This window comes from Prionailurus viverrinus, unplaced genomic scaffold (genome assembly GCF_022837055.1).
Source record: "Prionailurus viverrinus isolate Anna unplaced genomic scaffold, UM_Priviv_1.0 scaffold_33, whole genome shotgun sequence".
In the NCBI taxonomy this organism is placed as follows: Eukaryota; Metazoa; Chordata; class Mammalia; order Carnivora; family Felidae; genus Prionailurus; species Prionailurus viverrinus.
The window spans coordinates 7057536-7072432 of NW_025927604.1; the positions used below are offsets into that span (position 1 = coordinate 7057536).

General features: G+C 40.9%; 2 protein-coding genes across 2 annotated transcripts in view; both read right to left on the reverse strand.

Annotated features, from left to right (window-relative positions):
* Positions 1–14897, reverse strand: part of YWHAQ (tyrosine 3-monooxygenase/tryptophan 5-monooxygenase activation protein theta) — a 40286-nt gene that overhangs the window by 11435 nt on the left and 13954 nt on the right. The gene's annotated exons all lie outside the window — the stretch shown is intronic.
* LOC125158327 (copper transport protein ATOX1-like) lies at positions 691–1088 on the reverse strand. Its single transcript, XM_047845250.1, has one exon. The coding sequence runs from the start codon at positions 1048–1050 to the stop codon at positions 844–846; it is 207 nt and encodes a 68-aa protein (XP_047701206.1). The 5' UTR covers positions 1051–1088; the 3' UTR covers positions 691–843.

The following is a 14897-nucleotide window of genomic DNA, read 5'->3' on the forward strand; positions in this document are numbered from 1 at the left end:
CTCAAGAAGGAAATCACATTTCATCCAGAAAGAAATTATACACACATAACCACCCTGATTTGGGGTGGCTGAGGGGACCTTTCAGAGGCTGCATGTGATGGGCTGCAATTACAGGATGGGTCCGAGAGAGAGGAAGATAAAGGACCAGGGTAACTTTGGGTTATTTTAGAATGTATGATTTTAGAAATTAGATTCCTTTGTGAAAGTGATTTATGTCATTAGCTCTATGACCTGGTGGCAAATCACAGCTTCTCAAAACTGTTTCTTTATATAATGAGAATATTATGATCCAAAGGCCTTCTCTTCTCAGAAATTACCATTTTAGGGGCGCCTGGGTGGCTGAGATGATTAAACATCTAGATTTCAGCTCAGGTCAGGATCTCACGGTTCATGAGTCCGAGCCCTGCGCTGGGCTCTGTACTGACAGCTGGCTTGGGATTCTCTCTCTCTCTCTGCCTCTCCCCTGCTCCCTCACTCTCTCACTCTCTCAAAATAAATAAACTTAAAAAAAAAAAAATTACCATTCTAAGTATACCAGCTAGGGTTGAATCTCATAAAGGACTAGTTAATCATCTATCACATTATCAATCTATGGAAATATTTTCTACCCTTAATAAAATAAATGCCTTGCACAATTAATTGCCCTTGCACTATTTTTTTTTTTAACACTTACAACCAAAGTGGCTCGATTTTATTGCAGGGACGCTAGGGAGGAGCAGGGCAAGTGAGGGTCTCTGTAGGAACTCCTATTGCTGAGTAGGACTGCCAGGCCCAGGTCTGTCGGGAAGGCAGGAGAGGATCGGCCCGCTTTGCTCCATCTTGGGCCCAGGGTCCAGGCCCTCACTACTTGGGGCCGAGGTAGGAAACGGCTTGTCCTGTTTCTCCCAGGGTCTCCAGCAGAAGATCCACGCTGTGCTCAGAGTTGACGCAAACGTTCTCGTAAGGCAGGTCAATGCCAAACTCAACTCCTCCCAGCTTGTTGAGCACCCGACTGACTGCACCGGAGCAGCCTTCACAGGTCATGTCCACAAACAACTCGTGTTTCAGCATGACTGTGGATGTGGTGGTAGCGACGCGGCGCCTCTGCTGGATCTCTCCCTTGCACTATCTTTTTTAAAGTTTATTTCTTTATGTTGAGGGAGAGAGAACACACAGGTAGAGGAGGGGCAGAGAGAGAATCCCAAGCAGACTCTGCAATGTCAGCACGGAGTCCAACGTGGGGCTCAATCTCCCGAACTGTGAGATCATGACATGGGCCAAGACCAAGAGTCAGACACTTAACACTTAATCAGCTGAGCCACCCCAGCCCCCGCCCCCAGCACGATTTAAAAACGTTATTGATTGGGGCACCTGGGTGACTCAGTCGGTGGAGTGTCTGACCCTTAATTTCAACTCAGGTCATGATCTCAGGGTCATGAGTTTGAGCCCCACGTTGGGCTTCATGCTGAGCATGGAACCTGCTTGGGATTCTCTCTCCCTTTCGCCTTGTCCTTCCCTCACTCACGCTGTCTCTCAAATAAATACAAACTTTAAAAAAAGGTTACTGATTCATAACTGTTAAGTCTTGGAATCTAAGTCTTAAACCCCAGCTCTGGTGCCTAACTAAAAAAATGAAGGAATGAAGTAACAATTTTCATAGAGGCTAATCACCAATGTGAGGGATCCCATAGGTTAGGCTGTGTGACATCACATGGCAGATCAGATCAGTAAGAGCTCAAACTCAAGTTGCAATGCCTATATTCAGGTCCCTACCTTTTTTACTCAAACCTATATCAAATCCCAAACCTCTACAAATGAACAAAAAAAATTTTTAGTAAATTGTACCAGAGGAGTAGAGTGACCCTATGTCCTGGTTTGCCTGGCTTAAGCCTGCTGTCTCGTACGGTTATAATGCTGTCTCTTTCATTCTTAAGAAGTACCCCATTTCTGAAGATATCTAATCATCCTGCAGACACCTAGTCATAGCTCAGAGTATTATTTCAATACTAAAAGTTAAGGGATTAAACTTCTTGCCAGACCCTTTAACAATCATACAGAAGGTGCTAAAACTTTTAAGCATGCACTGACAACCGAAGGTGGGGCCATGTAACTAGTTCTTTCTCTGAACTTCTTCTTTTAAACATCACCTATTTGTCAACCGAATAGATGCAAATTTGGACAACCAACTATAAATATCAGCCTCATTAATGACAAAAAATGAAACCAAAGCATCTTTAGTAACAATACTGACCTAAATTTTAGAGCTTTTACTTTAATACTTTTGCCGCTCCCCTCCTCCTCTATTCAATTATCCTTTCAGATAATAATCCCTTCCATAACTAGTATTTTATGCGTCCCTAACTATCCTAAAATGAAATTAGTAGGTAATATGTCTACACATAATTTTAAAATCTACATTAATATACATTAAGACAAGGGAGAAATAAAAGCAATTTGTAGTAAAACAGTATGTATTTCCCTATGTAAATGTTTATATGCCTAAAGTGTAAAGCATAACACAGCCAGATGTTTGCCTCTAAGAAATCACCATGAATATGAGAACCTTCAGATACAGACTTCCACAGTCTGCACAAGTATCACTAACAGTCTAACCAGTCATTACAAACAAAATAAAGTAAAATCTTCTCTTGACTTTTATATAGTAGTTGCATTCTTGGTTAATTTTGTATACATTAAAACCATGGGGGGGGGGGAGGGAACCCTTTGTGTTTAACTAGTTAATAAAACAAAATTAGGTCTTAGCCTCAGATAATTGTAAAACAATTTTCTACCTAAATGAGTGAGCAGCTGGACATTCATTACCCAAGACTGTATGTCTATGTACTAAGGGAGGTCTAGTGTCACTGACCTCTGTTCACTCAATGTGCTGCCTTCCCTACACTTGTTCAGAAACAATGAGTGAGTCAATGGTGTGTGTGTGTGTGTGTGTGTGTGTGTATATATACATATATATATATATATGTGTATATATACACACACACATATATATATATATATATAATAGCCCTATGGGAGCTCATAAGAGGAAATAACTACTCTGTTAAGCAACTGGAAGTGTTTCTTTTTTATTTATTTTTCAAATGTTTATTTATTTTTGAGAGAGAGAGACAGAGCCTTGAGTAGCGGAAGGGCAGAGAGAGAGGGAGACACAGAATCCAAAGCAGGCTGAGCTGTCAGCACAGAGCCCAACACCAGGCTCGAACTCACGAACCGTGAGATCATGACCTGAGCTGAAGCCGGATGGTTAACCAACTGAGCCACGCAGGCGTCCCTACAAGTTTTTCTTGAGGTATCAAGTGACCCGTGTCTTAAAGGGTAAATACGATTTTACAAAAATAGGCAGAAAGCATGGGGGAAGAAGGCACTCCGAAGGGGGGAAGAAGGCACTCCGAAGGAAGGAAGGAGTCTGTGGCACAAAGGTACAATTGCACAAATAGGTGGAAAGTACTGAGGATGGCAATCTTTTCAAAAGAAAAATACAAAAAACTCCCAAATCACAAGAACATTTTTAAAAGGCACCAAATTTCATAATATCCATCATGAATTACATTCGAACGCCTCAATGGAATGAGTGCTAGATTGATAATCTGGTTCTAGAGTCTGCATCTAGAGCAAGTTCCTTAATTTCATTTCCTCTTCTATAAAACAGGCAAAATAACTACTAGGTATGTACCCAATGGGTACAAAAATACTGATTCAAAGGGGCACATGCAGCCCAATGTTTACAGCGGCATTACCAACAATAGCCAAACTATGGAAGAAGCCCAAATGTCCATCGACTGATGAGTAGATAAAGAGGTGGTAGATATAAATATAGATACAGATACACACACACACACACACACACACACACACACACACACACACACTCTAATATTACCCAGCCATCAAAAAGAATGAAATCTTGCCATTTGCAATGCCATGGATGGAACTAAAGTATACTATGCTAAGTGAAACTCAGTCAGAGAAAGAGAAATACCGTATGATTTCACTCATATGTAGAATTTAAGAAACAAAACAGATAAAGGGGAAGGAGGAAAAAAAACAAGGAAGGCAAATCATAAGAGACTCAACTATAGAGAACTGAGGGTTGCTGGAGGGGTGTTTTGGGGGGGGGGGTGGGCTAAATGGATGATGGGCATTAAGGAGGTCACTTGTGATGAGCACTGGGTGTTATATGTAAGTGATAAATCACTAAACTCTACTCCTAAAACCAATATTACACTATACGTTAACTAACTAGAATTTAAATCTGAAACAAAAGCCTAGGTGAAATAAAAATAAAATAAACAAAATATTCACTAAGTTTTAATAACCTATGCTATTATTAAGGCATTAAATCAAAGAGCAATCCGTTAAGCAGGTCGACCTCTAGATAAAAACGTTTTCTTGCCATTTTTCATTCATAAAATTCTGCATATGGCATGTTAAGCATGTAGCACAGTGCCTATCACACAGTGAGACTCATTCCTTGTCCAATGAGCCCAGGCCACAGCACAGAAGCATGCCGAACAGGTGCAAGAGCAACAGGATTTCGCGCACAGGACTACCTTAAAACGGTGCAGTGCGCACTGCTTCTTCTAATTCTTTATTTTCATCAAAGTAATAACTTTCGTCAAAGTAAATAACTTTACTTTCATCAAAGTAATAACTGCAAGAGTTAACCACCCTCTGTTATTCCTACAGAAAAATAATAGTCTTGCTATTCTGTTATTTCACGGCTTTGCTCCTTCAAGGAAACCTTTTCCTTTTTTTTTTTTTTTTTTTTAAATCATGACCTCATACTAGTATCTCCAATTCAAATCAACACCACAGGATTCTTCCTTATTTGTATCTTCTCTTCACACACAAGACGACTCTGGTTGCCATTAAAATAAGAGGGAACGCATGTACAACCCAGAAAATTCAAAAATGCTAAATAAAGTTTCTCTCCCTCCCCTGGGTTCTTAGCCATCCGGTTCTTTCCTTCCTCCAGTTTCTTATACATTCTTCCAGATATTTTTTACACATTTAAAATCCATGTTCCCCACCCCGCTCATATCAACACACTACACACTATTCTGTACCCTGTTTTTATCTCCATATAATCCCTCTGAGATCATTCCATATCCATATATTTAAAACGGCACAGTAGTACACTAAAGGGGCATACTATAAATGTTTAAATACTCTCCACTGATGAACATTTAAATTGCTTCAAATCTTTGGATATTTCCAACAGTGCACAAAATGTACACTTGATCCTTAGGATAAATTGTTAAACTGTCCTCCCTGGAGGTGATTTCAATTTATTAAAAAAAAAAAAAAATTTTTTTTTAATCTGTATGTTTTGAGAGAGAGGGAGACACAGAATCCGAAGCAAGCTCCAGGTTCTGAGCTGTCACCACAGAGCCTGACACGGGGCTCAAACTCATGGACTTCGAGATGATGACTGGAGCACAAGTCGGATGCTTAACTGACTGAGCCACCCAGGTGATTTCAATTATTTATAATCTCACTAGCAATGTTATTAATGTTTCTATCTCTCGATATCCTCTGAACCCAGGGAACATTCTTTTTTCTCTTTTCCAATCTAGTAAGGGGAGAATAGATTATTATGCTTCTGTTTGCAGTTTTCTTGATCATAAATGAAGTAAATAGTTGTGTATCCTTTTCTATTAACACTCTATTTGTGTCCTTTGCCATCTTCCTGACTTGTAAGAACTCTTCATACGTTAATGGATTCATTTCCCAGATGTATCTCATATAAGTTTCATGTATTTAAAGACTGGCAATTAAATGGCATTTATTCATATTTTCTATTACATTAAGCCATATATAATATAACCAAAATACTTCTCAGTATGAGAAGTCCAAGTTAACGTGACTATTCAATTTTAGCCCAAATAAAATACAAGGACAGAAGATTTTTAACTGAAATACAAGTCTGAATGTGTGTTTAATGTACTGTCTACTGACCACATAAAAATTTACACATTTTAAATGTTACTTGCAGAGCAGTACCGCAGATTAAAATACACACACACACACACACTCATGCACTCTTAGTACGGTGGAGTGGAGTACTTAAGAAATCTCTGACTCACCACCTTAAAATAGATGGGCAGAAAAGGCTCTGATTCTGGCAATACAGTGAGACTGAACAGACTTTCCCTTCTAAAAATAATCAAAATGCTAAATAGAAGCAAATAAAATAGAAAAACTACAAGAGCTCCAAAAGAAAAAAGGAGACATCGAAATGCTGGATAAGATGAAACTAAGAGCAAAAAGTCAAGGTTTGTAATGCAAGGAGAGTGGTGTGTGCCAGAACTGGGGACCCTAGAAAAACCTATCAATGCTGAAAGGTAGCAAGAAAGCTATTTCCTGGGGTTTTCTGGCAGGTGGGTGCGGTGTCCCATAAAACACTGAAACTCAAACCCACGTCTGTGCAGGTGCTATTTATTTAGATTTTTATTTCATGCACAATGTGTGAATCCACGAGCTGAAAATGTATGTAAAAATGAGCTGAAGCTTAGTGTGCCCAGAAGAAACAAATCCCCAAAAGCACTGACTGTGTAAAGCTACTTCTACAAATGCAAGGCACAGCCACAAGTTCCATGGAAAAAGCTACATCCATATTATTAAAAACAACAGGGGCTCCTGGGTGGCTCAGTCGGTTAAGTGTCTGATTTCGGCCCAGGTCATGATCTCAGGGTCCGTGAGTTTGAGCCCCGCGTCGGGCTCTGGGCTGACAGCTCAGAGCCTGGAGCCTGTTTCAGATTCTGTGTCTCCCTCTCTCTCTGACCCTCCCCCCTTCATGCTGTCTCTCTCTGTCTCAAAAATAAATAAACGTTAAAAACAACACAACAAAGCTACTCAAGGGACAGATCCACTCTACGGGATCAACACGCAAACAAGGGATGGTTAGAACCCGAAGAACTTAAAAAAACGACAGTGTGTAATAAAACATAAAGTAAGTATGATAAATATTTATTTAGAAAGAGAACATGTGCATGTGTGACAGCAGGAGAGGGGCAGAAAAGAGGGGGGCAGAGGATCTGAAGCAGGCTCTGTGCTGCTGACAGCAGAGAGCCCAACGAGGGGCTTGAACTCACAAACCATAAGATCATGACCTGAGCCAAAGTCAGAAGCCTCATCAACTGAGCCACCGAGGCGCCCCTAAAATAAGTATGTTAAAAATGATTCAAGACCTACATTTTAATAGTTATGGATCAAACAGATGATGCCCAGGACTAGCTTCAAATGGAGGCAGAGGAGTGTTTCTGGTGGGGATATAAACAAAACAGAATTCCTAATTGTTAAAGCTGGGAAATGGGTTATTACAACATTCTCTTTATCTTTGTAGAAGTTTGACACTTTCACTTGATTCAAATAAGCAAAAATATTTTTTTAAAAAAGGGGGGAGGGAACAGAAGCTGGGAGGAAGAACAGGATACAGTAAATTAAGAAAAGACAGCCTGGAAGTGAGGGAAGAGGGGGAAAGGTTTTTAGAACTAAAAAAGAGAGAAAATTAGTAAAACGGAAGGCTTACTTTAAGAAACTAATCAGGGGTGCCTGGGTGGCGCAGTCGGTTAAGCGTCCGACTTCAGCCAGGTCACGATCTCGCGGTCCGGGAGTTCGAGCCCCGCGTCGGGCTCTGGGCTGATGGCTCAGAGCCTGGAGCCTGTTTCCGATTCTGTGTCTCCCTCTCTCTCTGCCCCTCCCCCGTTCATGCTCTGTCTCTCTCTGTCCCAAAAATAAATGTTGGAAAAAAAAAAAAATTAAAAAAAAAAAAAAAAAAAGAAACTAATCAAAGCAGAGGACAAATAACTACCAAGATGAAAAAAATTATGGATAAGTCTATAGATGCAAGTAGAATTCTCCAGAGATGCCTAAAAAATGATGTTTAAGAGAACATGTGATACGAATTCCAGAGAAGGGAAAGAATGAAGAAGAGATGCTATTCAGAAATAAGGCTGAGACTCTCCCAGTTATAATATAAAAGACACCATCTTCAGAGTAGGAAAGTACACTGAACCCAAGCAAGATAAAATGAACAGAAATTCATACCTAGACCAGCACGGTAAGATGAAGAATGCCAAAGACAAGAAAATTCTCAGAAGCAACCAGAGAAAGGACACGTTACCTATCAAGGAAGAAACAACAATATGACCGACAGGCTGATTTTTCATCAGAAAACAATCAAGTATCTTCCAAGTGCTGAGAAAAACAACTGTCAGTCAGAATTCCTCAACCAATTAAAGTACCATATAAAAGCAGGTGCAAAATAAATGATCTATCAAAGAGAGAAGTTCCCACTCAGACCTTTACTGAAAAAACCCTTTTGGAGTGGGAAGGAAGAAATAATGGAATAAAAGAGAAGTCACCAGTTAGAATAATTACAGTAACTGAAAAATTCTTGGTCTTAATCTGTGAAGTTTCCACTTTCCTAAAACCGTAACAACACAAAATTATTCCAACATGTTGAATAGCAATACACGTGTGACACCTCATGTTCGCAGAGGGTTGTATTGGATTATTTAGAAATACAGAACTTCTTTTGTACTTAGCATGTGCAAAGAACTGAGTTGGTTCTAAAAAGGACATGTGTCTCCCAACCCTCTTTTAGAGGATTATCTACCTTTTCTTAGAAGTTTACTTATTTATTTGGGGGGGGGAGGGGCAGAGAGAGAGAGAAAGAGAGAATCCCAAGCAGGCTCTGTGCTGTCAGCACAGAGCCCAAGGCTCCATCTCACGTGAGATCATGACCTGAACTGAAATCAAGAGTCAAGAGCAGGAGGCTTAACCAATTGAGCCACCCAGGAGCCCCTACATTTTTAAGTACGGTTATCTTTTTTTTCAACAAGCGTCTGCCTTTTTGACTACACTTTCTAAAATCTGACAAGTATTAATTTGCTACCAGGAAGAAAGGTTTCATTAGAATAATCAAAGATCTCAAATATCTCAATAGCTCACTACCATTTTAAGGTAACTGACAAGGTGTGGGTTCATTTGAGGTATTTATTGGCATGATTTTAACCAACATCTACATGCTAATGACCCACAGATTTGCCCTTTACCTATTTGGGCAATTAACATTTCCACTTCTAAACCTGTCTATTCACCTGTGAAACAGAGTTAATGCCAATCTCTATTACTCCACTGGGTTGTCATGAAGATTAAGTGAGTTCATGCAAATTGATCCAGAACACTATGTGACACATAAGCCTCAATGACCATGTACGACCACACGTATTTTTCTCTCACAACCAGACTGAGCGAGCGCTCCTATGCACACATGCGCACGCACACACACAAGTCCCCCTGGACGGGCCTTTGAGACTTTAAACTTTACACATTAAAAAAAAAATTAAATTTGCCTTGCTAACACAGTCTACTGTTGATTCTCTTCCCCTATTCAATTTTCTTAGCAAAAGCACCTGGTTGCCCTAGTTAGAAACCTGGGTGTTGGGGCGCCTGGGTGGCGCAGTCGGTTAAGCGTCCGACTTCAGCCAGGTCACGATCTCGCGGTCCGGGAGTTCGAGCCCCGCGTCAGGCTCTGGGCTGATGGCTCAGAGCCTGGAGCCTGTTTCCGATTCTGTGTCTCCCTCTCTCTCTGCCCCTCCCCCGTTCGTGCTCTGTCTCTCTCTGTCCCAAAAATAAATAAACGTTGAAAAAAAAAATTAAAAAAAAAAAAAAAAGAAACCTGGGTGTCATCCTAATGCTTCCTTTGGCCTTACTCCCCAGGCCCTCTGGTATTTAGTCACCTAAACTCATGGATGTAACTTTACCTCAGTCAAGACTTCATTTGGAAACCTCAGACCAATAAGCATTGTATACTTTGGGAACATATATCTCCCTCTCCTTAACTATACACCACCGAAGGCTTTATTTTGTCTAGATTTGATACAAAACTTTGTATAGCAAATTAATAAAAATGCAAAACGCCTGTAATCTGACAGTATGTAAAATAAATATATTTTAAAAATAAGGAGGAGTCGATCAGAAAGAACAGAGAGAGACATGGACACAGAAAAGGGACAGACACGGAAGAAAACAATCCAATATATTGCCTAAGGAGTGTGAATTATAGTCCATCAACCCACCGACAAACCCATGCCCTGCCGTGGAGACGATGGCCATTATACACCTGAGCAGCCACGGAACTCATCAGGAGGCCACATTTACTAAGCAACTTCCTGACGATGACTTGATTCCTATGTGAGTCTATCTGCCCACTGAAAGAGAACACACTGGTCATGCCAATACAAGTACTGCAATCTTTTGTGCCAGTTATTCCTCACTGTAAACGAATAATGCTCTTGGTTTTTTCCTTTTAAGTGTATTTATTTTGAGAGAGAGCAAGCAACTGGGGGAGGAGCACAGAGGGAGGGAGGGAGAGAGAGTGACTCCCAAGCAGGCTCCTCACTGTCAGTGCAGAGCCCCACTCAGGGCTCAAACCCACGAACCACGAGATCATCGTGACGTGAGCTGAAGCCGGACACTTAGCTGACGGAGCCACCCAGGCACCCCAATGTTCTTGGTTTTATACACCAATCACATTGAACTTGATTGGTGTGGATCTATCCCTGAAGTGTGTTTGAGTCCACAAAGCTAAAGGCCATACTCTGAAGTGCACTAAACTCAGGGAGGTAAGGCAACCAACTCCTTCTACCAGCCCATCCATACTCCCAACTTCTCTGGAGTGTTATATGGTTGAGCGTCCTCATACATTTATAAACATGAGTTTCTACTAGACCTCAAAATGTCCTAAACAGAAGTAAATGTCTTTCCAAACCTGTTACTATACTTACAGTCCTTATTTCTACTCATTATTCCACCATCCTCCTCCCCCTCCTAGCCACCCAGGTCCAGGTCCATCAGCACTGCCCTTGACTTTCACTCTGCTTTTCTCATCCTACCACCAGCCGTCAAGCCCTCTCTGCGTCCACATGTTGATCTTCTCAAGCCTCATTCCTATTTCTATCATCCAAGTTAACCGTATCATTTCACCTCAACTAATCCAATCACCTAACTGATCTATCAGGCTTTAGGGCTGTCTTTCTCTAATCCATTTTATAGCCTGCTGCCAGATTAACCTTAAATTCCATTCTGGGTATATTAATAATCCCTTGCTCAAAAATCCCAATGGCCTGCTGAAGAAAGAATAAATTTATAGCCTAGCACTCACCATCCTCCAGAATAAGACTCTAACCTATAGATTTCAACTAATATAAATGGTAAAGAGATACTTGAACCTCTCAGCAGCAGGGTGAGCTGGGGGGGAGGGGGGGAATCCATTTTCCCCAGTGTGTCATATAAAGATGGTTTTTCTGTGTACCGTAACACAAGAACATTTGGGAAGCACTGTCCTGACTGAGGCCCAACCTTATTTCTATGATTACCATTCCTGCAACAGCAGGAAGAGCAAGCACCGAGCAATAATGAGGCACCTCCCATGTACCTGAAGCCAAACATATCTGCAATAATTATGTTAGAAGCTGGTAACACGGCAGGTACTGGGGAGAAAGTGAAAAAGCAAACACCAAGTAATCTCCAGCACTAGTGACAAGGTACTTGGGTCCATGAACACAGTCTTCCAAAACCAAAGCACCTATACCAAGGCTGGATGCAGCAGGTGTCAGAGTAACTAGTCATTAAGATCATCTAACTATTGCCTTTTGTTGATTTCTGTGCTCACCAGGCAATTTCCTAATGCTGAATTTGGTTCCTCCTGTAAACTGGTCTGTAGGCAATTAACATTATTCTCTGATCGATTTACAGTTTTTGCAGTTCCACTCTCAGACTGCCAACAAATGAGACATGGAGCCCAAAAGGCCAAGGGGACAAACCCTGGGCCATCAATGTCCACTATGCTTTTACTCATCTGGTGCCCCTGACAAACAAACTCTTCCTTATCCTGATTTTGGTGGCAGTGGGGAATCCTTGCAAAACTGTTATTGGGCCATCATAGCAACAGTTACTATTTATTAAAAGTCATACAAACCCAGGGCATTCATGAATGCGCACATGCATTCTTGGGAGAAAGAGCTGACTATAGTGTTAAACTAAAATCCAACTGTATTCAAACTTTTGAAACATAATTCTAAAAGTAACAGACCTAAAATCCAACACTGGCTGAGATATTTGTCAAATTAAGAAATCAAAATAATATGATTTCCGTCATGACCAATTGTTCTCATAGAGAACTGATATGGATTCTTCAGACCCAAAGGGATATGTGTCACTATAGTTATAATAAAAGCAAAAAGTAAGCCAGAGTGGTCCAAGCAGTCAAGCAGTTGATTATTTTTGTGGGCAAAAGAAAATAAGGAGCTAGAAACCAGAGAATAAACAGGCAAGGGGAAAGGCAGGAAAAAAAAAAAACCCAGAGCTCGCAATAAAAAGAAAAAAACTTTACCTATCTTTCTGCCCCAAATATTTTAAATTCTTTCTCCTGGTCCATCAGATCTCCAGCCACCACTATCCCGTGAATGAGGAAAAGTGATTACCAGTGAGAGTAGTCTTGCTATCAACACCTGCTACAGCACAGTGGTGCTTTTTTTAGGGGCCAAGATGGCCTTTTGATGAACACAGTGCACCTCCTCTGCTCCCCTAAACAATTAGTACTTTAGAAAACCCCAAACCAATAAAATGTTCTTGTAGAAGAATGTTCATCCTATCTTCTAACTCACCTACACAGCTGTCACCACTATGGTGGTGAAGACACATAACAAAGTTTTAGCCTCTAACAAATGTTGGGATGTGTGTGAACTGCCATGTGCGCATAGCAAAGAAAATGCACAGTCTTTGTACTTCGCTTCACACAAAGCAGCAGAGCCAATCCACGTGTTAGAAACAAATGTAATGCCCAGTCCTTCATCTCTGACCTGTCTGCTGTTTCCTCACATTTTAGCAGCTGGATGCTGAGCTGCCTTAACAGGAATGGTATACCTTCTGTTCAAAGATTCTCAACTCTCTGGCCAAGACATACAGGTTTGGAATGACAGTTTAATACATCCAGCTGGTAGTACTAATACTACTTTCCAAATGTGTCAATCTGCATAAGAAACAATGACACATACACAACCACAACTTACCAACATTTAAGTATCAGTGCTACTAAAAGAACCAAGGCTAATACCAACATCTATACTTCCTTCCCCTTAGAAAACTATGCAATTTACTGATATGAAACTACTCTAGCCACTGATTTGCAAATGAAAAGAACAATGATAGTGAGAAACAAGAGGTTTCCTTAAAAGGAATACCAAAACAGGGGCGCCTGGGGGGCTCAGTCGGTTAAGCGTCCGACTTCAGCCCAGGTCATCTCACAGTTTGTGAGTTCGAGCCCTGCGTCGGGCTCTGTGCTGACAGCTTGGAACCTGGAGCCTGCTTCGGATTCTGTGTCTCCCTCTCTCTCTCTGCATCTCCCCAGCTCATGCTCGCGCTCTATCTCTGTCAAAATTAAATAAACTTTAAAAAAAAAAAAAAAAAAAAAAAGGAATACTAAAACAAAACAGGAAGTCAAATCTTAAGTTTGGTACTGACAGACATCTTGATTTCTAACACAAAGCATGTTCTAGTAATTAAAATCAGGTCAAAACTGCCTTGCTAGCTTAGTATATGGGTCAAGTTTTGAGATTTCCTAGGAAAACTACTAAAAATAGTTCATAGCTTATACACTTGAAGACACCGGTGTACTTTTATACAAACTTTGCCTTTTTTTTTTTTTTTAAGTTTATTTATTTTGAGAGGGAGAGCACAGGAGGGGCAGACGGGGAAGGGGGGGGGGGGGGGGAGAGGGAGAATTCCAAGCAGGCTCCATGCTGACAGTGCACTCAATCCTAATGCGGGGTTCAATCCTGCAAACCATGAGATCATGACTTGAGCCGAATTCAAGTGTGAGATGCTCAAGAGGCTTAACCACCCAGGCACAGGCACCCCATGAACTCTGTCTTTTGTAAGTCTATGACAAGCTGGACTAAGCCATTTCTAAAGCACAGAAATTATATAATTATTTGTAGACTAATTTTCCCATCAACAGCTAACCCGTGCCACATACATTTATCTCTGCTGCTATATTATATACAGTGCTCCCATCTATCAGATAGCTGTCATAGGGTACAAAGGGAAGGACAGAGTCAACAGGAATTTAAGAGACTGTGGTAAGCAAATTATTCTACATTTGGAACTAAATTTATGCAGGTTACCGATTATATTCTACTGAACTACTGGGTACAGCACAAAACAATAACCTTGAAAAATAAAGTAGTGCTTAGTAAAATAGAGAGGAAAAAAAAAAGATGAAGTCTTTATTCTTACATACCCTTATAGCTTGCCAATACTGATCTGAACTGGTTACAATTTATTTTGGGGGCAGCCACAAGAAGAAGGCAGGACACAGGTAAACTCCAGACACTACCTATGGAATTGGGCCCCATCACTAGGCCTAGTGAGAAAGAGAAGGTTACGTAAATGTGATACCACATTCTTACACAGGGGAGAGCATGAGAGCCAGAGTAAGAAAGTTCACAATACGGGAGAACAGGAAAGTAGTTCCATGTAGCTGGAGCACAGAGGGAAGGACGAGTGAGAAAGGAGGCTTCGAGAAAAACTGGAAGGTCTCCTAAGTCCCATTAAGGAAAATGGACTTCTTTTAACATGGTAGTAGTTGAATATCTTACCAATCGATAATTACTTCCTTCCCCGACTCTTTTTTATTTATTTTATTTATTTTTTTTTAATTTTTTTTCAACGTTTTTTTTATTTTTTGGGGGACAGAGAGAGACAGAGCATGAACAGGGGAGGGGCAGAGAGAGGGAGACACAGAATCGGAAACAGGCTCCAGGCTCTGAGCCATCAGCCCAGAGCCCGACGCGGGGCTCGAACTCACAGACCGCGAGATGGTGACCTGG